This window comes from Antrostomus carolinensis, unplaced genomic scaffold (assembly GCF_000700745.2).
Source record: "Antrostomus carolinensis isolate BGI_N321 unplaced genomic scaffold, ASM70074v2 scaffold4282, whole genome shotgun sequence".
Lineage (NCBI taxonomy): Eukaryota > Metazoa > Chordata > Aves > Caprimulgiformes > Caprimulgidae > Antrostomus > Antrostomus carolinensis.
The window spans coordinates 45,437-71,152 of NW_010298832.1; the positions used below are offsets into that span (position 1 = coordinate 45,437).

The window sequence follows — 25,716 nt, forward strand, 5'->3', positions numbered from 1 at the left end:
ACAGTCACCAGCTCAGCAAAATACTCCATGTCTACGTTGAGGGGCTTGAACACATGGAAGTCAATGGAAAACTTCATCGTAGCAGGACACAAGTTCAAATATTCTGCTGACCTGGCATGAAAGGTAGGTATTTGCTTTTCATCTTAGTTTAGGAAAGGTAAAAGTATTACTTTTCAGGCAGTCAGCATTTCTGGAGGTGGTTTTTATGGTGTTAACAAGCAGCTGAACCTTTTATAGACGTTTCATACAAAAATGCTTAGTTGTGGGCTCGATTTCATTTGATCTCTGTGACTATTACTTTGGAACACCACTATTTTACTCTGGTTTAGATTTCTAGCAAGAAAAACAATTGAGTTTCAGTTCTCATATTATTGTGTTTACCTCAACCTGTAATTGTTTGCTTTAAAAAACTACATTTTTCATTAAAAGAGTCGCATAGGAGAGGCCTGGGTTGGTTTAAAACCCAACCATGTAGAAATACATTACAAATGCATTCCCAGTTCTTGTTGCAGCTAGTAAAATGCTTGCAACAAAACAAGCTAACAACAACAACAACAAAATCACTGCTTGATGTCATTGAAACTATTAAAAATACAAAAATAAAGCAATCATAACAAATTATGTAAAAGGTTAGAAAAAAAATGAAGAATAACTTGAAAAAAACACGGCAATTGTGCAAAAGTGAGCTGTAAAACAGCTGAGTATCATAAACAGCTCAAAAGGGAAACAGTACTTGTAAAATCTAGAATGGAAAATCACAAGATGCTCATTATATGGGTGTCTCTGCTCCTCAGCATTGGACAGCAAACATCTGAGGTACCAACCATCACAAGACCATATCCTGCCTCAATTCTGTATGCAGAGATCAAAGTAAAGCAGCAGTGGCTCAAAATCAGGAGAGCATGTTGTGGTGATCAAAATCTACGTTTAACTAGGTATAGGAAGACCCAGGTAGTGTTTCCACTTGTAATTGTCACTAGGTTTTGTGACTACAAAAAAGGTTCCAATTATTTTTTCCAACAAAGTTCTGTTTAGCTGATCCATGTTTTTTAGACTAATGGTAAGAAATCATCTGGGTATTTTTTTGTTTCTAGTTCTGTGTTTAGAAAAGGTCACAGAAGTAATAAAGGGAAGTGGCTGACTGTAATGATTACTGCAAAATTCAGATATTTATACTTTCTGCTGCTGAATAAAGGGATTTAAGAGATCTGTGTTCTCTTTTCAACAAAAAATACCCACAAACTCTACCAAAGGTTGGAACTTGAGCTCTGCATGGGTTATATAGTAAACAGAAAATATCGACCATTACCGAACTGATGTGCTTCTGTGTCTCCTTGACACGCTTCACTTCTGGAAGATCAGGAATTGGAGTTCCTTTTCCAATACTCTCCTTGTACTTAATCTACAAAGGCACAGACATGAGAAAAAAATAAAAGGATTTACACTCAAGCACAGCTGACACGTGTGTGTGTGTGTGTGTGTGTGTGTGTGTGTGTGTGTGTGTAACAAGTTACATGAATAAAGACACATAGGTCATTTCTGCTTTACAAACTCATTCAGATCTCAGGTACTAAATGTATTCTGATAGAAGGAAATCATCAAGGAACCTTCTAGTAGAGATATCTAATAGATAACTCTGCCACACTTCTACAGAGGGCTTTAGCAATACCTCGGCTTAGGGTGAAAAAGTAGAGACTTCTTTGAGTCAGAATTTTTTCAACTGAAGCTGAAAATGTGGGTATCTAATACCTCCCAGGAGCTCAATTTCAGGAAGAACAAACCCTCTGATTTATAACAGCTGAACCATTTCAAGGTTTCTTACACTGAGTTTAAAAAAAAAAAAATTAAAAAATTGTGATATTAAAAATTTAAAATAATTTCTGAAAATTTTAGCCTAAGGACATTGAAATAGGCACCGAGATTCATACGTGGATACATAGAGAGTATTATCCTGCTCTTGCAGAGACTGAAAATTGAAAAGATCCCATTGGCTTCAATGTGAGCAGAGAGCTGCTGTTAAAATTATCCCCATCATCTTTATCTGTCAGGTAACTTCAGCTGTTGTTGATGAAATGTTGCTGTGAATGGCACTTCACTGAAAGGTTTTTCTAAAAACAACTGTAAATACCTTTGCACCTGATACCATTCGGTTTTTCTACCAATGAAAGAAGAATTTTGGATTTTTAAAAATCTATCACATTCAACAAAGGTGAGAGTCACCATATAACATTTTAACAATTACAGTGCTATTTGCATTTCTACTTCAGCATACAAAAAAAAAAAAAAAAAGCGTTACACATAACATTTCACAAATTATGCATGAAACAATCAGGTGAAATTTTAGTAATTCTTATACTAAAATGATGTCAGTATTCAAAAAAAAAAAGCATGGGAAATATTTACAAATTTCAAAAGAAAAGTAATATATATAATTATTCCAATTTTAGAGTGTTACAATTTTTAATCTAATATAAAAGCTTTACAAGACATGCTTAAGTGAGGCTTTTGCCACTGCTTGCCCTGCCATCCTCTCAGACAAACTAAGGAAGCATGGGTTAGATAAGTGCACAGTCAACGGCTGACTGGCCGGGCGCCCAGAGCATTTTGGTCAGTGGCCCAAGGGCCAGTTGGAATCAAGTCACTGGTGGTGCAGCCCAGGGGTCCATACTGGGGCCACTCCTGTTTAACATCCTCATTAACTTGGGTGCAGGGTCACAAAGCCAGTAAGAGACAGGAGCATCTTTGGAGTGAGGAGAGGCTTGGAGAGCTGAGACTCTTCAGCCTGGAGAAGAGCAGGCTCAAGGGGAACTTAGCAGTGTGTATAAATATCCAGTGAGAAGGAATAAAGAGGAGGGAGCTACTCTTCTCAGCAGTGCTCATATAGGACAAGAGGTAATGGCCACTAATTAAAAAAACACAAAATTCAGTCTGAACACAGAATAACACTTTTTTACTATGAAGGTGTTCAGACACTGGAATAGGTTGCCCAGAATGGTTGTAGAGTCTCCATCCTTTGATATATTCAAAACTCAACTGGACATGGTCCTTGGCAACCTGCTTTAGCTGATCCTGCTTGAGCAATGGGGTTGGAGTAGATTTCAAGGCCAGGTTGGATGAGGCTTTGAGCAACCTGATCTAGTGGAAGGTGTCCCTGCTGCTGGCAGGGGGGTTGGAACTGGATGAGCTTTAAGGTCCCTTCCAGCCCAAACCATTCCATGATTCTATGGTCTGAAGAGGACCCTTCCCATCTAAATGATTCTTTGGTTCTGTGCTAAATAAACTGTGTTTAGGATGAGATTAAAAATAACAGCAAGAGTTTTCATGTTTTAGAAATGGGTTGTAAGTAACAAATTGAATGTTAATCATTAGAAAGATTACTGTTTAAGAAACAAGAATAGGCAAATCTGTCAGAAAGTAATCCTTAGTTGGAAGGATTATTGCCAAGCCACTGTTACCAACATTTAAAGAAATAAGAGGGGGGGGAATATATATTATTTCAAGTTGAATTAGCACTGGTAGAGTATTAAAAATCGATTCTTTTGTACCGAGCTGATTGCATCCTGGGTTCGTTTAACTCTCTGCATCTCTGGTGTCTTTTCAATAGTAGTTCCAGTTCCAATATCTTCTTTATATAAAATCTTAATATTTAGAATGAAGACAACAAGGTTAAGCATACAAAACACAATGTTATTTCTCCTAGAGAGTGAATACAGTGATTTGTACACATCAGTGCAGGCTGAAAGCCAACTTGGAGGATCCAGTCACTGCCTGGCTGCAGTCTGTCCTACTACGAGCACTATCTGTGCCAAAAAGGAGCTGATCATTTATCTTTGTAATAATGCATTTTAAGTAGAATATGAAAAAAGAAAATTGTAGGCTAATTTTAGGCCTAAGATTAATATTTGTTCTAATTTGTTCCTTTTGTTTGATTTGCTTTATACAAATGTCTTCCACTTAGTTACCTACTATGCTAATGGTGCTAGTGGCAGAATGATACAGCAGACTTTAGGTACTTCACAGTAACACATGAAGTGTGAAACAAATCAGGCAGACAGGTCACTTGTCACAAAAAGAAGACAGTTGCATCACAGCAAGAATACCCTACTTACATGGTAACAGGACAAAAAAAAGGTGGATACTAGTAATACCAATATAGTACCTAGTAATAACAATTTAAGTACAGGATTGATTGTTTAACTATATCACAGCTACGTATATGTGAAAGAGTGCAATCAGGGCACTCTGCAAAAAAACCCAGTAAATAAAAAGAGGTAGCAAAAATCAGCTCAATCTGCTTAGAATAAAATTAGTTTTGTTTGAAAAAGTTCTTATACACATGTAAGCAGATGAAGAACATAAGTACCTGTAAGGTAAGGGCCAAAAATAGCTATTTTATTAAACATATTAGACTCTGTTTTTTGGCATGAGACTTGAAAACAGAAAATAACCATACCGAGCTGAAATTCTTCTGGTTTTCTTTCACACGCAGCATTTCTGGTGTGTCTTGTACAACTGTAACTTTTCCTTTACTGTTCTGTAGGTCCCACTGATACTGAAGCTGTTGAAAAAGTTAAAGTAAAATGTCAAATATTGAGGCTATGCCATAAAAATTTACCTGTAGAGTTTTCTTTGAAGACAAGAAGAAAAAAATATTGTCAAGACACCTTCTGAGGAGGTAATTTTAACACCACCATTAGTGATATAAAGATGTACCACAGTGTCAAGCATTCTCATTTAAATTAGCAATAGGAGATCCTTACATAAATTGAAAAATCTTGAAAGGTGCCAGATTATATCTAAAACAATTCAGTCTCAACAATGGAAGTTAAAGATTTCAAGTGAGCTTCTGGAGTTCTGCTACTGACCATACAGTCTTGCAGGCAGTTGCAGTGACAACAGGCAATGTCTGTAAGTATAATTCTCTTTTACTTGCAAAGGAATTATCAAAGCATTGCAGCAGAAAGGTTTTTTTCAAGAAAATTACAGAATCATTTTGGTTCCCTGTGTGATGCATAAGCAGGTGCTGCACACCTAGTGGACCTTCAAACAGAAGATTCCTGAGAATATAAAGGCAGCCTAGTTGGGATTAGAGTGAGATATCAGGACCTTATTAAATGAAAAAAAGCTATACATTTTTTATTATTTGACAGTAAAATTATGTAAATATAATATATTTATATATAAAAATATATAAATGAATTATTTACATACGTACTGTGCTAAAGTTCTTTTGATTCTCACGGACTCTCTGCATTTCTGGTGTGTCTGCTACAGGCACATAGTATGGCATGGTCCTTTCTGCATCTTCCTTATACTTTTTCTGACAGAAAATACAAAATATATTCCATTGATACAAAAGCAGTAAGAAGCAATCTGATGTTACTTATTGTTGTGTAACGCCCATCTTTATGGAAATGTGAGTATTCCTGTGTCTGAAATAAATGCAGATTATGCCTCTGTGTAAGATTTATTTTAAAGATTAAGTTATTAAGGAGTAGGAAAATTAAGATAAATCTACTTAAAATTAGCTTTGGTACTGCAAAAGCAACAGAAATTATGGTTTCATTTTATACAGTATTAAAATAAATTAATTTAAATACTGAAATGGAATCTCAGGGTAAAAGGTGTCATATCACAGCTCTAGAGAAATGTGTTTTTCTGGTGTGTCTCCTGAATGTTGTTACAAGTATTTATTTTTTAGGTGCTCCAAATTAGTATTCACTCAAGATTCCCATGTGAACAATGATTAAATTGCTTCACTCAAGATACCTGGCTCGAAAGGTTCTTGACCTGCTGGGCATGAATAATCTCTGGAGTATCCACAACACTGGTGTAGTTGGCTTTCTCCATTTCTGCCAACTGTTTGTATTTGATCTGTTGGGGAAAGCTGAGATTTAGGTGCCTTCATCATATCTTGACAACAATTTTCATTTGGTTTAATCAGAACAAACTGTTAATAAATTTTCCTTTAAAGAAGACAGAGGATGTGGTATATGGGATATTCACACAGACCTGGCTGGCAATGTCAGTGGCATTCTTGGCTCTCACAAAATCTGGTGTCTCCAAAGCCAATTCTGACAGACCTTTTCCTCTGATTTCTAATTCCAAGGCTTTTTTGTACTCTTTCTGCAGGTGAAGACAGCAAATAGATATTTTGTCAGTGTGAATGTAATACCTTTAGCAACTCAGTTTCATGACCACACCATAAAGGAGGAATGCTACTAATATAAATCACAGTTAAACACACAAATGGTATCATTAAAGTGTGTACTTGATGACTTAAATCTTGAGAACAAACAGCCCTACTCCAGCAGTAAATGGAGCACACCACAGGCCAGCTGTATTAAGGTCACTCTTCTTCCTCACACCAGTAATCTTAAAATGTTAGTTCCTTTAGGTGAAGAACAAGAAATAAGAAATTGTACAGAAGAGAAGCAACAGAGTGAACAGTGTATGAAATGCACGTGGTAGTGAAGAGTAGTCACTATCCCTTACCTGATCTGACTATTTCCCACCTATGTTCCTGACAGAAACTGCAAAGCCAGGAAAGAGCTGACTTAAAAGATCAGACTCCCAGTTTTATCCTTAGTCACCCATACACATTCTTTTTTTCTCTCTACTCAACAGTTTCTAGGGATGACAAGTTCCACTAGTGTTCTACAGTCGTAGGTATTTATCAGTTGGAGGCTGTTACATCCATTCAGGAATTTTCCAAATAGCTTTTGACGTACCTCATTCAGGATTTGAGTTGCATTCTTTGCTCTTAACATGTCTGGAGTCTCCTCTAAAGCTGTTAGTCCTTTACCTTTGACTCCTTCCTCCAGATCCTTCTTGTACTCTTTCTGCAGAAGAAAGTAAATGAAAACTGCAAAGCCAGGCTAAAGAGAGCTCTACACTCTATAACTCTGCTGCAAGATTTAGAAGTAAAATAAAATAAAATAAAATAATAAAATAAAATTTCAAAGCTCCAAAAGAGAAAATATTTTTTTAAAAACAATTAAAAATATTGTCTAGGGTTACATAAGAACTACAGCAACAGAATATAGTAATTATTGTTCAAGATAAGATAAACTGCAAAGGCACACACATATACACCCCACTATGGAACAGTTAGGCTGGTGAAGGTAGAAAGGGACAAGGTAAATATTATTACAGTTAACAAACAACAAAATAAATGTCCACAACAAATTAGATCACAACACAAAATCTATGTAACCATGCTCAGTGTGAATGGTTAGGAAAAAGGAAGTGGTGAAGAAGGAGTGCTGCTAAGAATACTTAGTGGAATTATTTATTGGCAGAGGAAATAAGCACAGAATAACCGCTACCTCGCTTGCTATTTTGGTTGCATATTTGACATGTAATAAGGTTGGTGTAATCTCCAAGCCAGTAAGGTTTCTGCCCTTAATGGACTCTTCAAAGTCCTTCTTATATTCTTTCTAATGAGAGTAAGAAGAAGAAGAAAAAAAAAAAGCAAAATAGCAAATATTTATTACATTATTTTTAAGTAGGTGAAAAAGTACTGGGAGGATGGAGCAGCGGTTTGGTATGAATGTCACAATGACATTCTGCTACAGTCAATGCTATGGGCACCTGAAGCAATAAATCCTGTTTTTTGAAACAGCTCATTACTTTCAATGGAAAGATGACCTGACCCTGCTATATTTTTTTTTCCCCCTTTTTCTACTTATTTGCATATGCAGAGAAAACATTCAATGGAATCACTCAAACATCACGACTAACGGCTTTATACAGCTGGTTTGCAGCATGTATAAGCCTTCATCTGTGACAGAACAAGGTTATACTTCAAACAAACAGAAAAGAACTGCTTGAGGAAATAGAATGACAGGTCAGTGAAGAACACAATGACAATAAGAGACAAACAGGAAATAAATGGGTTTCTCAAAAATAGAGTTCTGAGGTGAAAAGAATAGCCAGGGAGCTTTCTGGGGACTGCGATAACTGACACACATGCTATACTCGTGTTGCAGAAGTTTAAGTGAAATATATTTCATATTACCTTTCCTCTAAAGACTCGAAGGCTTGCTTAAGCTTCATTTACTGATAACAAAAAATTACAGATAACATACTCTTCATTGTGACAAGGGAAAGCTTCATGAATTTTAAATGTAGTATTTCATAACCAATAAAGAGAAATGTGATATAGCTATAGTTCTCAGTCTATCAGCGTGCACGAGATCCAAGTACAATTGCCTGCCTAAATCACTGTGAAAGTTTAACCATAAAAAACAGATTTTAAAGTTTTATATTCTCTCGGTACCGCTTTGAACCGTACCTCACTCTGCATGAGCTGAGATTCCTTTGCAGTAAGGTATGTTGGAGTTTCAAAGTCCAACATAGGTTTTCCTTTTTCCTTCTCATACTTTTCTTTGTATTTCACCTGAGAAGAAAAGAAAAAAAAAGTTACCCTCCTAAATAATCAAAGAATCAATTCATTGACTAGTATGTGCCTACTTTGGTCAACAGATCTGTGGTAAAAAGTGAAGTCTAATACAGTTTACCTTCCTGAAATCCGTATTATTGACCATAAAATTTAAAATCAAAGGCCAAGCTTGCAGCAAGAATGTGTGGGCTAAAATTCTACTGATTTATTTCCAGTTGCAGAGAATAAGCAGTGTCAGCTCAGATTTCAAGAATTTACTGATCAGAAGAAAGAAGACAGATAGATAGCTGTAAAAATCTAACTTGGAGGCACTCAAACTGCTCATGGCCCTGGCTGAGTTCAGGCAGTTCACTGTTAATGGATTGCTGGAGTGTTAGCAACAGGGCTTAAAAAGGTGCAGTTTAGCAACTTGCTAACTAATTCTGTGCATGAGTGTCCAGGAAGTAAAATGTCCACAAGGATGAAGATATTCTTGCTTCAAGTTATGGTATCCAGCCTTTAAGAGACCATTTTTCAGACTGCTGCATGAGGTAATGCTTAGCCTTTGGCTGGGACACATCCTGATCTCAAACTGGAGCAACAAGTAGTGACTTAAACTTTAACTAGAAACTGATTAACAACCATCTTCTTACAGTTCTCTGCCATGTAACCTTCTTGCTCTTCCATGCCATGCAGAAGAACAATAACTATGGGCCTTTGTGTTCTAGCAGTAGTTTCTCTCTTGCTGTACAGTTAATAAATACTTGGAATAGAGAGGACTGGAGAGCAAATTAGAGTATTAATTTCTCTGGAATGATTCACCATTTGCTGTATTCCAGAAGGAAAAAATGTCAGATATATTTAATAGCAGCAGTAGGTATTGTTTTGGTTAAAGCCATTTTGGATGCAGACAAAGAATGGCAGAGGTCTCCATTGTATCTCTTGAGGCTAGAATGGATTAAGCAGTTGAAAATATACTGCCAGCCACAAATCTACTTCTTTCAATTTCCAGTTTCTGTGATTACCAAGTATTTTTTCTATAGATAATATCACCTTGATAAATGTATTCTACTGTGTGAAAAGATCTATGTACAACAGACATAAGGAACTTTGAGATCTACCCTGGAATGAAGAAATCACACAGGTATTTTACATGTGTTCTCAACTTGCAAATGTGCAAATATTTCTCATAGACTTTTTACTGAGGTGTGCAGTGTTTATAAAGCAGTTAGGCACAGAGATTGTTATATACTGGAGAATTTGCTAGGATGACACCAGTGATGGAAACTGGTACTCAGTGAGTGGGGTTAATGAGGAAACACATGACCAACTTACGTGGCTCTGGAGTTCTGATGCCTCCCTTAGATGAACCTGTTCAAGATTATCTGGCACCACATGGTAGTGACCCTTACTCTTCTCATATTGCTTCTTGTACTGGTACTGAAGGGAAGGTGTCAAAAATCATCTCAATAAAAAAAAAATTCCCTCAGCAAATTTACTTCTTAGGTCCAATCAAAGCAACACTTCAATGGAACATCAAAGAGAAGTTAGAAATACAAAAAGCAAAACAAAACCAAGAAGTTTAATGCCCAGTATCAGATATCACTTCTGAAGACATGGGTGAACAGTTTTCTTTTTTTGACCATTTTGATTGCAAGAAAGATTTTTGCAAAACCAGGGTTAAAAAAAGAAAAAGGAAAAAGGAAAACACAGTGGATATAGGAAAAGACTTTTTCAGGTAATAATGATTTTTGTCTTTTCTCAGCAAGATTATCAAGTATTTTGTTAGGCAAAGTTTTGTACATCTACAACAGGGGGATGTCAAACAAACATGAAAGGAAAAAAAACAGAGAAAAATAAAATTTTAAATATAGTCAGCAGTCAAGAAAAAAGTAAAAAAAAAAAAGAAGAAGAAAATAGTATTTGTTAGTGTGATGCAATCAGTTAAAATGTAATAAAGAATCAATCCACAAAAAAATTATTAGAGGATTTAAAATATTAGCAGTTCTACAGCTAATAAAGATTCCACTTCCCAGAGGATGAATGTGGCAAAGTTTCTAGTTAACTAGCATCAATTAGCTAGTTAACTAACTTCATTAGAAAGTAGAGGAAGAGATCACTACCAGGTGATGTCCCATGAGTAATAACAGAGGGAGTAATTGTTACAGAGCTAGTTATCAGAAATCAATTCAAAATGGAATCAATAGTAACGGGAAAATCGAATGGATCTGGGATTAGTCATGAGCTTACAGCACTGGCGAGCTGGCTGGTACTCAAGACGTGGTTCATGATCAGCGACTCAGACATGTCTGTGACAGGCTTATGGAGTTTCTTTAAGTCTGCCTTGTATTTCACCTGCAGGTAAGAAAGGACAAACAACATCAGAAAAGGAGACTGGTAATAAAACCTGTGATGTTGAATGTATTAATAACATAATAGAAGGTCTTTGTTAAAGAAATTTGAAATTATTAATTTCCCTGGAGGAAAAGAATAAGTAAACATACCTCACTAGCCATGTTGTGAGCATCTTTCATGGTCTTGTAGATTTTAGCCTCCTTTAAATCATACTTTGGCTTTTTACCCTTCTCTTTGGAAAAATTCTCCTTGTATTTCACCTAAATTAAAAAACAACCAGATATTAAAATTGTTCTTGAGTACTCACTTGTTTGGCTGCAGAAGGCAAAGAGACCCTACTTCAATGCTGATGGTAAGCAGAAGAATGAAGATGTAGTAACTTGAAGGCATCCACTGGAATAAAGACTGTTTTAAAGATAACATGACATGGAAAGAAAATCTACATTTGTACTTACAAAATGCCACTGCAATTTTTCATTCAGTGCACAGGTTACATCTCCTCATTGCAAAAATAACAGACATCATTGTCAAGAGAATTATGTTGACAAAATACAGCTAAACTCTGACCCTCGGAGATGAAGAATTTTTCACTTGATGGAAACCATGCATAGTTAAAAGATGCCCTAATTCACAAAGAGACAAAAACTGACAGAAGTATAAAGAGTATTTAAAAGAACTTTTTGTGTACTTGGAGAAATGTGAGCTTTAAAAACTTCCTCAAGACATACAAGCACTGAAGATGGTAATATATCAAATACTTTGATGTGTACTGTGTAAACATATTGTGTTATATATAAAACAGAGATGAAGAAGGATGGTAATGATCACAAACAGAATAGTGATACAATTAATTACAAGGGATTAGGTTACACAAGAGGCTTAGTAACATTTCCAAGCCACATTGGCATCAGCAAAGTAAACCATAACAATGTAAGACATAATATTCCAGCAGACCCAGGCTGGAGGAACAGAAATGTTGATATGAATGAGAGTTCTGCTAATGACTTAAATGAGGGCAAGTCCTTCATCCATCATGACTTGTCTCATCCCATTGCAGCAGTCACAGCTAAAAGCCAATTCCTCACTATTTCTTGTAAACCTACCAAAGAGACAGTTCCATCGGGAATATTTTGGGTTTATTACTTTTTTTGCTATCAGAGATGCATAAAATTGTTTCAGAAGAGTTACTGAAGAGTGCAAGAAAACCTCAAAGTATTAAAGATTCAGTTCTGGTTTATCTAAATGGATCCCATAGTTACTATGTGTGCTCATCACCATTAGAGTAAATGTCAGTAGAAAAATTCTGAGGGTTTGTCACGTCTTCCCTGTATTCTGTATTCTGCCTGGTCTAGAAACAAGTGAGGCAACATTTCTTTTTGTTTACTAATTCACATTTCCTTAGAGATATTTTATACTAAACAAGCTAGCAACCTTCATCCCTGGTCTAAAGAACAAGAACTGAACAGACATCATCAGTCTTTCTGAAAGAATTCGATCTTGTCCAGGACCAAGATAATACTTATAAAAAACATACAGAAAATAGAGGATTGTGGCTGATGAGGAGAAAGGATTGATGGTTCTTCAGGAAAAAACCTGATCCCCAAGAAATGTTTAAGTGAAAATTGAAATGAAAGAAATAAAATACTGAAGAACTGATAAGTAGTTTGAGGAACAGCTGACTCATGCTAGAGGGGTTTTTATGACAATTACAGAAATGTAAACAGATAATTTTATATTAGTACAAAAAGAAAGATGATTGAATGGAGAATTAAATCATATTCCACAATCCCATTTAACACTTTGAATTCATTGTCATATCCTTCTCCATACAGCACCATATGATTCATGCTGGACACCAACTGTTGCTCTTTCACTTTGCAAAATATGCCAACATTCAGATAAACACGCAATAAAGCAGGCAAATCCACAAATTATATAGCTGCTGTAAGAAAACAAAGAATAGTCACATTTTTGGCAGAAAGGAGTCAATGTTGGTTCTGACCTCAGAACAAAAATTAAAACCAAGCAGAAATATACTAGAATCTGTTAAGCTTTGCAAGCTATGCAACATATGATCAAGATCAGACCATCATGCTGAAGCATTCACTTTTTGTAAGCCCATAAATGTTATTGGAAGATATATGCAAAATTAAAAGCAAGCATGCCAGACAGGCACACAAAATCCAACTAAAAAAAAAAAAGGCAAGTGGATAAACAAACTGGACATAATGCTTTATAAAGAAGTTTATGAGAAGAAATATCTAAGAGAAAAAAAAGTTAAAGATTATGCCAATTATTCTTTGCTCCCTTGCTGCCTCTACAACAGTTAATTTTCCACCAGAACTAAATTAATCTCAGCAAAGCATGTTTATAAGACTACAAGAACCAGGAGCAAAAGCATGGAAAAGAAAGATCTTATTATGACTGAATGGGAATAAATGCAATTTCTTCTTTTTCTTGTAGTTCGGTTTAAGTTGAACTTCTTCAGTTTAAGAATCTTTGGTTCTACTGACAAGATTCTTGGTTTTTCTGACAAAGGGAGTGGCTGACATTCAAACATGCGACAGTTACGTGCAGCAGTCGTGGCTAGACATGGAAAAAGCATAATCCCCCTTTTTTCATTTGGAAATACATGTGCAAAACTGAAATGGCACAGACCTGTCTGCTGCCACTTCAAAAACTGATACGTAGCCATCATTTTTCTGTTTTCCAAAGGTTTGAGATTGCGAGAAATATAAGTCTGTGCCCCCAAATCACTGAAGGGTGCACTTCTCAGAGGCTCTGGGGCTGATGCAGTCATACACTATGCTTCCATTATGTCATTCCAGCACAATGTAAACAAAATAGTTTAAATGAAGTTCAAGGTTGGAATAGTGAAAATGAAATTCTAGTGCGAATGTTATGTGTACAGTATGACTGTTCACTGAAAATTACCAGCACCAGTGTTTGGGTTTGTCATACACACATATTTCCATTTTTTGCACAGTTTCAGGAAAACTATCTCAAGTTTATATGTCTGGTTTTAGGATCTGGGGGTGAAAAAAGGTGATTTTTCACATTGTGTGAGTGCATCGGAATCTTCCATTCAAACACACTGGAAGTTCAAAACCCATTATGAAGGGCACGATAACATTTCAAGCTTCATGTGGTGTTTCTGAAACAGGCAAATTCCCCACCCACTGAATTCCTATGCACTGTCTTTCCAGAGGAAAAAAAGAAGGTCACACCAAACTGAGCAGTCTCACAAGTTTTGCTACATTCAGCACCTTTGATACAAAAAGATCCAGTGCAACTGGTGCATCATAAACCCTTCAACAGCTTGGAATTGTAAGATAATACGCAAGCAAGAGACAGACGCATAAAAATTACATTCCCAGATGTGTCACTTAAAATTATCTTACATGACTACTTAGCATATTAGCTTTCTTAAAGGTTCTCATCCATGGGGTATCATAAGATGCAGCTCCATGCCCTCTCATATGTCGTTTGAGGTATTCTGCCTATAATTTGTAGCAAGAAAGCAAGATCAGAAATGCAAATAATTACAGGATTAAAGCATGAAGTGGTGAGAAAGAACCAAGTTGAACTGAGGTCCTGGTGGAAAAAAAAGTCATAGAAAATAGCAAGCATGTGCTTCAGACTGATCGGAGAATGTGACCATTGGATATAAAAGTAAGCAAGCTTCTGTTAATATAACATATTAACTTCAAACCAGAAGATTCTCTAAAAGCACAAAGTAGAAAGAAAGTGGCTGAAACAGACCGAATGGCCATCTCATAAAGGATGGATAGTAAGAGTTAGGTAAAGGGCTGTTCCTTTTAAAGCCAACACCCAGATAAGCTAAAAAAGATAATATGGGTAACACTTCAGCCTTAGCATTTGAAAGGTCTTGTCATGGCATCATTTTAAGGAGATTCTATACCTCCATCACTGACATTTACTAAGTCAGTAGAAAAGTTTCTTTAAAAAAGAAATACCTTGCAATGGGATTTAACACTTACTTTAACACATTCCCTTTAAAATATTCCCTTATCCTCTAATCTAGAAATAATTTCAGTTATAATATTAGTACTACTCTATAAATTAATATCATGTCTATTTCTCTCACTGCTTCAAAGTTTCACCAAGTGGTTATTATTACCTGGCTAGTTAGCTTGGACACCTCCTTTGCCAGTTCAATATCTGGACGTCCCAGCATGGTTACACCAATACCAGCTTCTCCACGCTTTTTATATTCAATCTAACAAAGAAAAAAAAAATATAGTTTAGAAGTGATGGAATTACCTTTTAATCATTTTACTGACACTGGTTTTAAATTACTGCTAAAGAATTATACAGAAGACTTAATAAACACTTACATCACTAATTAGCTTGGCAGCCTGAGTTGCTTTCTTAATATCTGGCCGATCTGCTATAGGTGTGTAGTGGAGCTTTGACTTGGCATCTTTCTTGTATTCAATCTAATGATGATGATAGACAGAGAAAAGAAAATTACTGAGATTGGTTCATGAGGAATATACCTAATAAGGACACAGCAGTGTTGCCAGGAAAGTGAATGTTCAGGGTTTTTAAAAAATAATTTCACAAGGAAAGAATTTGGGAATCTGTTTTTGCTAGTTGTCTACAAATGAAGAAGTAAACATGTGCAGTTCTGTCTGTATTTGAAGGAATGGAAAAAAAATAATAGATGTGATCTGCACTAGTTTACTTTAAAGCCTACCATGAGATTAAGTAGAAATATGATTTTCAACAAAATCCTTTATTTCAGTGCAATTTTACGTTTGGAAATATCTGCACCTATATCTTTCAGAATTATACCTGAATATGGAGGCTGGGAGGAAATCCAGAAGTATGTGAACTTCTGTTTTTGCCAGCTGACTTCGAATTTGCTTACACAAGCTACTTAACTCAGGAAAAGGGAAGACAAACTTACTGTACTCTGTTTTTTAGCAACTTCCATGGCATGTTTCACTTCGGGAGGCTCCAGCATGACAGAATAATTAGACTTGCCTTTCTCCTTCACAAACTTCTTTTTATAGTTTGTCTGTTAAGGGCAAAAAGAGTTATGTGTGATTTTTTTATTTCATGTGGAGGTAAATGCTACTGAAACTTGAAAATAAGCTCACTGAAACTGCTAAAAAGGATAAAATGCAATCTCCTCAGTTTCCAAATGCATGGTCCCCAGCTTGTTTGTCATAATTTTCACTTTAGATTACAAAAGCTTGCTATTTGTAGATAGTTGCTTGTGTTTAAACTGTGTTCTATGAAAAATAAGGTCTGAAAAAAGAGCACCTGTTAGCACTCCAGCTCATCATTTTTCTCCAGAGTATTTCAAGAGATTCACAATAAATTGTGTTTAGCTCTTTGTTAAAGTCTCATTCTGGTAGGAATTAATCTTTTCTGACTCCTTGGGCATTTTATGATGAAAGTCTACATGTGTTGCATGTATACTAAAATATGCAACAGTGTCACTAATTATAAGCAGCAGGTAACAATCTCACAATAAATTGTTATCACAGTAGTTACATACCTCACTGACATTCTTGGTCACCTCTTTCACATGAGCAGTGTCTAGTGTCTCTGGCAAGGTTGTAAAAGACCCATGAGGAAGCTGCTTCTTGCTTTGTTCTTTGTATTTATTCTGAAAGCACAGAATAAAAACAGATGAGAAACAACAATGCAAGCCCGTCCCTCCCTTCCACCTCCTGATATTAAAAGGATGTACTTAAAATTCACAAATAACTCTCTGGTGTTTTACCTCAGATACAAGAGAGCTGACATTCTTAGCCAGGAGGATCTGAGGTGTATCAGGAACAACATGGTACGTTCCTCGAGCTTTGTTGTGCTTCTCTTTGTATTTTATCTACCAGGAAGAAAATATATCATTATAAACAATGTGTGTGTTGTCTTGTGGCAGTTTAAAAAGAAATTACTTTAGTTGTGCTGGTTTATTAGTGCTAAAGTTTGTGGAAAATCCCATATGTTGATGTTTCCCATGATAAATTCATTCCAGTCGATATATTCCTATAGCTCTCACTTGGAATTTTATTAATATATTGAATACTGAATATTAATATATTGTTAATAATTATTAAAGATACTTTGTCTTATGCACAAGTTACACCCGCACCTTTTTTTGTCTTTTTGCAGAGATATACCCAAAGTCCAGGGTGTTCAGGCAGTGTTAACTTTGAATATTTATTTAATCCATGAACTAGGCCAGTGACATTTACAAGACCAAATTAATTCAGTTTTTGTCAATTTGTTAATTAAATAAACGAGTCAAATCAAATAATGACGCTAGACTGAGAACTTCTCAAAGCTTCATTCTTAATCCAATCATATTTCCAATAAAGTAGTTTATGTACTAAGTAAAGCTCTAGTAGAACAAAAAAAAGCAGGTGTTCAAGTACTTACATCACTCGCCAAGATGGCATTATTTAGGGCCAATACTGTGTTTTTATCGTCTGTGACAGAAAGTTTGCATCCCTTTAGGAATTCCCGGTCCAGTTTATATTCATACTGCAGGAAGAAAAAATAAGGGGTAAAAGAAGAGAGTTTCAAATCTTCTATTTTTTATTTTTTTTTAATGCGAGGAAAGGGAGTATTCAATTTGTTCTCATTTTCTTACATCACTCTGTTGCAGAGATGACTTGGCTGCTTGAACAAAGTCAGGCCTATCAGCAATCCAGTGCCAATGAGCCTTGGCTGCTTCATATTTCTTCTTATAATCCAGCTGAAAGAAAAGAAAAAAAAAGAAGTTAATTGGAAGTTATGTACATCACACATGACATTCCTAGAGATGCAAATTCTCTTTTGGTCTGTATCCATTAATGAGAGAAGAGGTTCATCTACATCGGCCTAGGGCTTTCCCCTGGATCGTGTACAATCCCATGGGAAGCCATTCATTCCAGTTTTTGCACTGCTAGGTGGAGAAAGGAATACGAATGACTGAAAAAATGTCATGACCTTGAAGAAGGTGAATGCTTTCAGTTCCTTGCCTATTGAAGTGGCTGTTGGACCACCAATCATAGAAAACACAGGAGAGCCTCCGATGAAGCACGCACTTTGTCTACAAGAAAGTAATCAGAGAATTTCTGGGACAGTTATGTCTCTGTCAGGAAAACAGAGTGGGACTAGAAGAACAGTAGCTGTGTTATGTACAAGGATCTCAAGTGACCTCAAGGACAACTTGCAAGAGTGAGCACTTTAGTATAAAATAAATGAAAATATATTTTACTCAAGCAGCGTAAGAATTAGAAGCAATGTCCAAGCTCAAAAAAATTCAGTGGAACTGAAAATAATTTATTTTGGTCTCCATTGTCAAACACTATCCATAATGAAATGAAAATATTAAGAAAGCTGAACTCACATTGCTGTTTAGCTTGTAAGCATGCCTTGGAGTCTTAATGTGAACTGAATCTGCTATGACGTTGCAGTTAGATTTATTCCTCTCATACAATTCTTTGTATTTCAGCTAAAGAAAAACAAACATTAAAAAAACGTTTAGAAAGGCAATAGATGATCAACAAGAAAAGCTTCAAAATATGAAAAACATAATATTAAAAATTGTTCCTGTCAAGATAAAATCTTAACACAGGAAAAAGGTCTTATATCAATACAACTTGGTATCAACCATCTGCCTGAAAGAAGGGTCCTCAGCAGGAGCAGTTCTCTTTAAATAGAAAATGTAGCAGGTATAACTCACCACAAAGCACAGACTAAGATTTAACTAAATCTGCACATGAGCAGTAATTCTGCCCCTTTCTAATTTTTTTGCACCTAATAGAAATGCTTTAAAGAAACTTATCTTCTGATAGGTACATTCAATGCTTTCTGAAAATTCCTTTATGGAATCTGAAATTCAGCACTCAGTTTGCAACCGAAAATCTGTACTTCAATTCACAGATCGCTTTTGAACTTCTTTATCTCTTAATGATCCTCACCAGTATCTAGATAATTTGGTTATTTTTTTCCTCCTATGTTTACTCATTATATAGACAATCCATGTAGGAGCTGAATGACTTTTGAGCCACTTTTTCTCACAGTACTACACTGAGTTGCAGAAGTGCTAGCATCCTCATTTTCTAATGGATATCTAAGGAACCACAGCACAAAGGTCAGTGAAAGTCTAGGGTAAGGGAAGGAACTAGGACCAGGACTATCAAATCCTATATATTATTCTATCCATTTCATCTTCCTTTCTCTCTCTTCTTTTTAGCCTTCCATTGCCCCATAATCAAAACACATATTTGTTTTAGATCAGAGTATTTACCTTATATATTCACAATATCCACAGAAGAAGTGAATAAACACAGCAATGTGTTAAGCACCTTATTCAAGGCTCCACAATAATCACTAGCCAATAGAGGAAGAAAACCCAGAAATTAGCTCCCCAAATCCATACTTTAATTAGATAGCAGTTCCAGCTCACAGCTTTTATTACAAGTGAGGGCTGCTTTACTTCAGCAAAAATGTCCCAAGAGCTACAGAAGAACATTGCATATAAAAACTTCCTTAATACGTTCATACGCTATTGTGTTTTTTTGAATAAGTATTAAATACATATGGAGTTTTACATTAAAAAACCCCAATACACTCCAACAAGAAGCTATTTTTTAATGACAGTGTGACATATGAGTTAAAAGTATTGCCTACCAAAGTAAAAGGTTAATTATGTGTCTTTTTGATACCACAGACAAGAATAATTTACTTACGTCGCTTATTCTGTCCTTGACCTTGCGCACATGCAATAACATAGGTGTGTCATGGATGGTAGTGTAGCCTTTAGGCTTTGCTTTGTTATATTCCAACTTGTAAATAATCTGAAGACAAAAATTATAGATTATATTATTTCTTTACATTATTGGCTTCAATTGAAAAAAAAATCAAGATGAGAAATGTTGTATAATGGCCTACGGAAGATGCCATATTAATGATGACATCTCAAAGGTGAGAATTCAGAGGAAGAGGTATGTGTGAAAGGGGCTGACCACACTCACATCACTAATCTGTTTGTTGACTTTTGTAGTCCTTAAGTGTTCTGGAGTATCCACAACCACAGTGTACTTGTCTTTCTTCTTTTCATAGTCCTTTTTGTATTGAACCTGGCGAATGCGAAAGAGTATGTGTTAACCACAGAAATCAAAACAAAACATCTTCAGGAGATATAATTTTATCCACATATAAAATTGCAAAATCCTTCCACCAAAGCCAATGAAAGCTGAACATGCACAAGGAGCTAAACTTTGCAAACCTCTTAGCTGCCTAAGAAGTTGCCTATCTCTGCATGTGATTTATTTTACATTTATTTCACCGAGTGTAAAAGCTTCACTTCTATCATAAATCTCCAAGATTTATGGTAGAATAAAAAAGTTAAAATAGAATAAAAGAGCTAAAAAAGCAATCTGGGCAGATCAGTGATTTTTAAAATTAATAACTGGACAAAGGATCTAAACATACAGGAGAGTGTCCAGAGGAGGGACACAACATTGGGGAAGGGTTTAGAGGGGAAGGGTGTGAGGAGAGGCTGAAGTCACTTGGTTTGTTGAGCCTGGAGAAGAGGAGACTGAGAGGAGATCTCATGGGGGTCTAGAACTTCCTCCCAAGGGGAAGAGGAGGGGCAGGCGCTGATCTCTTCTCTCTGGCCACCAACGAATGCCAGGAGCAGAGGGAATGGCAGGAAGATGTGGCAGGGGAGGGGGAGGTTGGCCATGAGGAAAAGGTTCTTGAGGCAGAGGGTGGTGGAGCACTGGAACAGGCTCCCCAGGGAGGTGCTCATGGCACCAAGGCTGACAAGATTCCAGCAGCATTTGGCCAAGGCCCTCAGGGACATGGTGTGAATGCTGGGATTGTCCTGTGCAGGGACAGGAGTTGGACTCCATGGTCCTTGTGGGTCCTTTCCAGCTCACAACATTCGATGATTCCATGATAATACCTAATTTTTAAATTTTCATCAAATGAAGGGAAACGTAAAATACCTTAAACGGTAGAAGCTAAAAACATCCGCTGAATATATCATAATGCCAGGCTATTTTAAAGGCTTTAATAGCAAAATTTGTATCATGAAAATTTCTTTCTTAAAGATCATCTCGCCCAACTCAGGACTCTAAACCTGTTTTCACAGAATTCAGTGAGAACAGACTGTACACCAAGAATGATAATTCATTGTAGGCAGCCTGAGTGCAGGTGGAAGAGGTTAGAATACATTAAAAAAATTAAAAAAAAAAAAAAAAGAATTTTCATGCTTTATCTTGCTTCAGAAAATAATCCATGCTCTTGAAACAGAACTACAACAGACAAAATATAAAAACTGTATACAAACAACAAATCAGAACATGAAGTCAACACAGAAGAGCATGCAGGTCAGGCGGAGTGCCATTCTTTTTTTACAAACATACTCAAATTTACCTGCAACGAGTTTTTAATGATATAATAGAAATCCACAGAGAAATGAAACAAAAATGACTAGTAAAGACCTCCTGTACCTTATTACTGAAGAATTTTATTTACTGTGTTAATAGTCACAAAGAAGAACACTCCACTCCCTCTCATGTAATTGTTTTCTGCTGTTGCACTTCCAGTTTATAATTAAATGTTATATGCTGGTTTCACCTGGCTCAATCAGGAATCATTTTTACCATTGAAAAGAGTAAGGTTACTGCTAGCAGCTGTGATTTTAGAGCAAAAATAAACATGTATCAGTTATTTAATAAGGCACTTTTTCAGCCAACTGGTACAGACAAAATATATTTGCTGGAATCCAGATTAAATGAAGGTTGAATATGGAAAATAAATTCTTCACAATAATTTCAGAGTCATTACAGGCTTTCTTTTACATCACCAGAAATATAGATGTATCAGGCTTTTTGTTCTGTATGAACAAATAGATGAATCATATTCACTTTCTATCTTTGATTCTTATTAGAACTGGCAAAAAAATACTAGAGTATTTTTTTTAATAGACTGTATTATGTGACTGCATGAGGACTGCTTTGCTAGCCTTGATTAAAAGCAGTAGGTAGAGAAAGAAATTGATGAAAACACAATTTACTACAGACCTGTGCACATGTACCATACCTAAGAGCACTTAGAAGTGAGACATGAATCTGTTGTGTATCTAGGCACAATCTCTGACATCATTCTTGGGCAGAGTGGCAGATAAATGTTCTAATCTACTCGTCAAATTACTTCATCATGTTCAAGCTTGTGTTATAAGGGTTGGTCAGTCCAAGAAATGGTGGCAGAATGAGAATTTGGTTAGGAAAATATCAGGAATAGGTAACATACAATATGTTAATTGTATGGAAAATTGCTCTTTATGTAAGTATGTGAAATATTATATAGAAGTTATTTAGAATGAAAGGAGAAAACAGCCAAGATCAGCCTGAGTTGATTGAAATCCAAGTTACAGTAAATATTGTTTCAGATATTCTGTTTTCAAAGCTATTTTATCAGAGTCAGCATTAAGCACATCAACAAAACTCTGGGGTCTGATATCCATAGAAATTTAGTGAATTCCCGAGCATTGAATATTAGAAGTACAAGCAGCTAATTTGTATAGATATGTTTGTATATATAATGTCTCCTGCAGCAGCAGTTCTAGATATTACCTGGCTCCATAAGTACGTGTTGTAGAGTGCTGTCAGCATATCTGGTCTCAGAATTTCATTACATCCTTGTTGCAGAAGCATCTTGGCAAAGGATTTATACATTTTCTGTTCATGCAAATAGCAACGAAGCACAGAAGAGACTTGTGAACACCATAAACAACAACACAGCTCTAGATCCCAGACACTTTGAGAGTGGAGAGATTTAGGCAAGGTATTGTATGTATTCATTCAGTTGTGCATACAACTTACATCTATATAATTAAGAATGTCAAGGGTATATTTTCAAAGATTTGCATAAGGAAATTGTGAAAATATTTTTTGGGGGATAAGCGTAAATTATAGATTAAGGTGGGGGCACTCAAAAGCCAAATATGTCACTGTTGGTTGAGTAATGAGTAAGAAGATAATGTTTGAAAGGTCATTAACAGAGAGGTAATTAAAAAATAAATTCATGATACAACATGCATTTTTTTAAAAACCTCTCCAATGACCTCAAGATTCTGATGTCTATTGATGCACAATACATGAAAGTACATACAGTAGAGATGAGCTCACTCAAAAAGTAACAACTCTTTTTGGGTGGCAAAACACTGTCTGATCAACTGAACTAAAACATCACAACACCACAGGCGAGCCCTGTGAGGCTGCTAGCTTTAGCCATTTCACATAGACAGAAGAGCTGTGAGTGAACCAGGCACTTGCTGGCAGCACTGGCTAGTGCTCCTACAGTACCTGACTGCTCAGTGTAGTCCCCCACTTGGCCAGGAGGTTCTTAGGATCATCCACAATAACGCTGTACCTATCTTTGAGCTTCTCATAGGCAGCTTTATATAATTTCTGCTCAGAATAGCATAATACAGCGTAACAAATTAAAAGAGAGTGAAGACACAAAGAGATCATCATTCTAACCATTGAAACCTCTTTACATGGACTATTTAAAGGCTGGGGTTGAAGTTCATATCCAAAAGAGAAAAGTATATTAAAAAAAACCCAAACAACAAACCACAGAGAAAATATTTTCAAATAGCATATGCATTTCTAAATTTCCACTGGAAGGCTTAATCTACAGTTTAAAGATGCCTATATTCTATCCCTGCCACTCCTCAATAAGCCATTTTATTACTTACTTTCTTCATGAAAAACAACTGCAGAAGCAACTCTGTATGGAACTAGATTCTTAATTTGAGTACCAAGAGAATACAATGACAAGGGTAAAATACAATGTTATGTTATCATCAGACATTTCATAAGCAAAAACTCTAATCCCTCATCACAAAAAAAATCACATCGTTGAAGAAAAAAGGTATTTAGGCAAGATCATTTAAATGTATGGAGCCCCCATTGCTAAAATTTTACTCATTTATGGTTTTTTAATAATAATTTTTTCCTTATTTGCTCTACCAAACAATAAGAAGACTGACTACTAAAAATCTTATGTAACAAATTCTGGTTCTCTGCTTATCGAATTGAGTATAAAATTACAGCAGTGGTACTGGAATGGTATCTGTTGTGAAACAGTTCTAACTCAGAACAGATAATATTGTAATACATGACAGGTAAACAAATTAACGTAATTTCTAGTGAAAAAGAAGAAAATCTCAAGAGGTGGGAGTCTAAATATACACTGCTTTAATGAAAAGCATGAGTCTGGTGTGGAGTGCCAGCTCTAAGCTGATGAGAATTCACCTAGAACATGGTGCTTTGCAATGGGCTTTGTCCTGTGGGTGTAGAGCATCACACCTAGAAACTTCACTGGTGATTTTAACCTCAAACCTAGGAGTATTCACAAACCTCCTTTGCTACTGCTATGTTTATTGTTTCTTTAGCACTACAGGAGAAAAGTAAGAAAAAGTAAGTAGCAGAGCAGGAGAAACCAAGGTAAAATATCTGAAATGAAACAGAGCTATGGTAACTTCAGCCATAATATTGTCTTCCTAACACTGATTGAGATCTTTTTTTTCAGATATTTTTTTTCAGTGTTTCAGGAAAGCAATTATAATTCTCTCTATACCTTTTTCACATGACAATCAATAATCTGTGTTACTAAGTAAGCAGTATTATTTAAATTAGCTTTTATTTACCAGTCAGCAAAGGAGAAGTTTCTTTGCAAGGACAAAGTAATGGAACAGGGGTCAGGATTTCACTTTGTAGGTACTGTAAACCTGCCCTGTCCTAATTCTCAGGCAGATAATAAGAACAACCTTGTCTTTCATTATTTCAGTCTGACCTTAAGATATCTTTAAGACTGAATATATTTTGATTTATATACAATTTCATAAGTAAGATCAACCTTCAGCTCAGTATTAACATACACACACTTAGTGCTTCACTATGAGATTCTACAGAAATCTGTAACACTTACCGCATCCATCAACTGAGTTGCATATTTAAAATGCTCATTAATTGGAGAGTCAGCTACATACTTAAACTGAGACTTAGTCTTCTCAAATGTCTCCTTGTACTTACACTGGAGGGAAAAAAAAAACAAAAACAAACACAAAAGCATTCCAATGTTAGTCCAAAGAAGGGTAAGGCAATTAAAACATATGATTTTAGAAACAATCTGCAGAAAACCATGGTAAAATTATTGCATATGTGCATTTAACGTATCTAGAAACAAAAAATGTAAATGTAGTAGTTTGTAAGATGGAAGTATCACATCAAGAAAGCAATGGAAATTTCAAATCTTCATAATTTTAAAGTTAGACTTAGAATCACTAGAAAAATTACTATGGAGCTGATAGCTTTGCAAGTAAAAGATCATTTTGGCTCTGTTTTCTTTTATAGTAAGAATTGAAATTTTAGATGCTATATATTAAGTTCTACCCTGAGTTTTCCCTATCAATGTTGAGGTCAGAATTGGATTCTCCTGTGAAAAATTTATCTACAATATAAACAAAAGTTAAAAAAAATTAAAAATAGACTGTTTTACTTACCCCACTGTAGAGCACCTTATTCTTTTCTGCCAGAGCAAAACTTGGAGTATCCCATGCATAACAGCCCACACCTCTGAGCCATGACAAGTCTTCCTTGTATTTAACCTTTAGAAAAGAAGTAAAAGGATTCAGTTTTAAGTGGCACCAGGTAGTAGCTGATCAATGCTGAAATGGCATCTCAAAACAAGGTGTAGCAAGCAGGGCTACATCCAGTATTAAAGGATGTTCCACCCAGTCTGCAAAATCTCATCGGTGGTGACTGTGGGGATGCTCAAGTGAGCAGAGCAAGTGGTTTATCTGAAACAATCATTTACAGGCTGCCCAGAGAGGTGGTGGGGTCACCTTCCCTGGTGGGATTTAAAAGATGGGTAGACGAGGTGCTGAGGGACATGGTTTAGAGGTGGAATTGGTAGTGTTGGGTTTATGGTTG

The 25,716-nt window shown here is 35.9% G+C and overlaps 1 protein-coding gene across 1 annotated transcript in view; it reads right to left on the reverse strand.

Annotated features, from left to right (window-relative positions):
• Positions 1 to 25,716, reverse strand: part of NEB (nebulin) — a gene marked incomplete at its 5' end in the record, with an annotated part of 67,819 nt that overhangs the window by 14,174 nt on the left and 27,929 nt on the right. The window contains 26 exons of the mRNA XM_010162579.1: positions 1,310 to 1,402; positions 3,546 to 3,638; positions 4,454 to 4,558; positions 5,216 to 5,320; positions 5,770 to 5,874; positions 6,013 to 6,126; positions 6,732 to 6,842; positions 7,329 to 7,439; positions 8,297 to 8,401; positions 9,719 to 9,823; positions 10,634 to 10,738; positions 10,888 to 10,998; positions 14,140 to 14,238; positions 14,880 to 14,978; positions 15,097 to 15,198; positions 15,672 to 15,782; positions 16,269 to 16,379; positions 16,497 to 16,601; positions 17,156 to 17,260; positions 17,370 to 17,474; positions 18,111 to 18,215; positions 19,456 to 19,563; positions 19,741 to 19,845; positions 22,351 to 22,455; positions 24,713 to 24,817; positions 25,287 to 25,391. Coding sequence (XP_010160881.1) covers positions 1,310 to 1,402; positions 3,546 to 3,638; positions 4,454 to 4,558; positions 5,216 to 5,320; positions 5,770 to 5,874; positions 6,013 to 6,126; positions 6,732 to 6,842; positions 7,329 to 7,439; positions 8,297 to 8,401; positions 9,719 to 9,823; positions 10,634 to 10,738; positions 10,888 to 10,998; positions 14,140 to 14,238; positions 14,880 to 14,978; positions 15,097 to 15,198; positions 15,672 to 15,782; positions 16,269 to 16,379; positions 16,497 to 16,601; positions 17,156 to 17,260; positions 17,370 to 17,474; positions 18,111 to 18,215; positions 19,456 to 19,563; positions 19,741 to 19,845; positions 22,351 to 22,455; positions 24,713 to 24,817; positions 25,287 to 25,391 — 2,733 coding nt within the window. The remainder of the gene's footprint in view (positions 1 to 1,309; positions 1,403 to 3,545; positions 3,639 to 4,453; positions 4,559 to 5,215; positions 5,321 to 5,769; positions 5,875 to 6,012; positions 6,127 to 6,731; positions 6,843 to 7,328; positions 7,440 to 8,296; positions 8,402 to 9,718; positions 9,824 to 10,633; positions 10,739 to 10,887; positions 10,999 to 14,139; positions 14,239 to 14,879; positions 14,979 to 15,096; positions 15,199 to 15,671; positions 15,783 to 16,268; positions 16,380 to 16,496; positions 16,602 to 17,155; positions 17,261 to 17,369; positions 17,475 to 18,110; positions 18,216 to 19,455; positions 19,564 to 19,740; positions 19,846 to 22,350; positions 22,456 to 24,712; positions 24,818 to 25,286; positions 25,392 to 25,716) is intronic.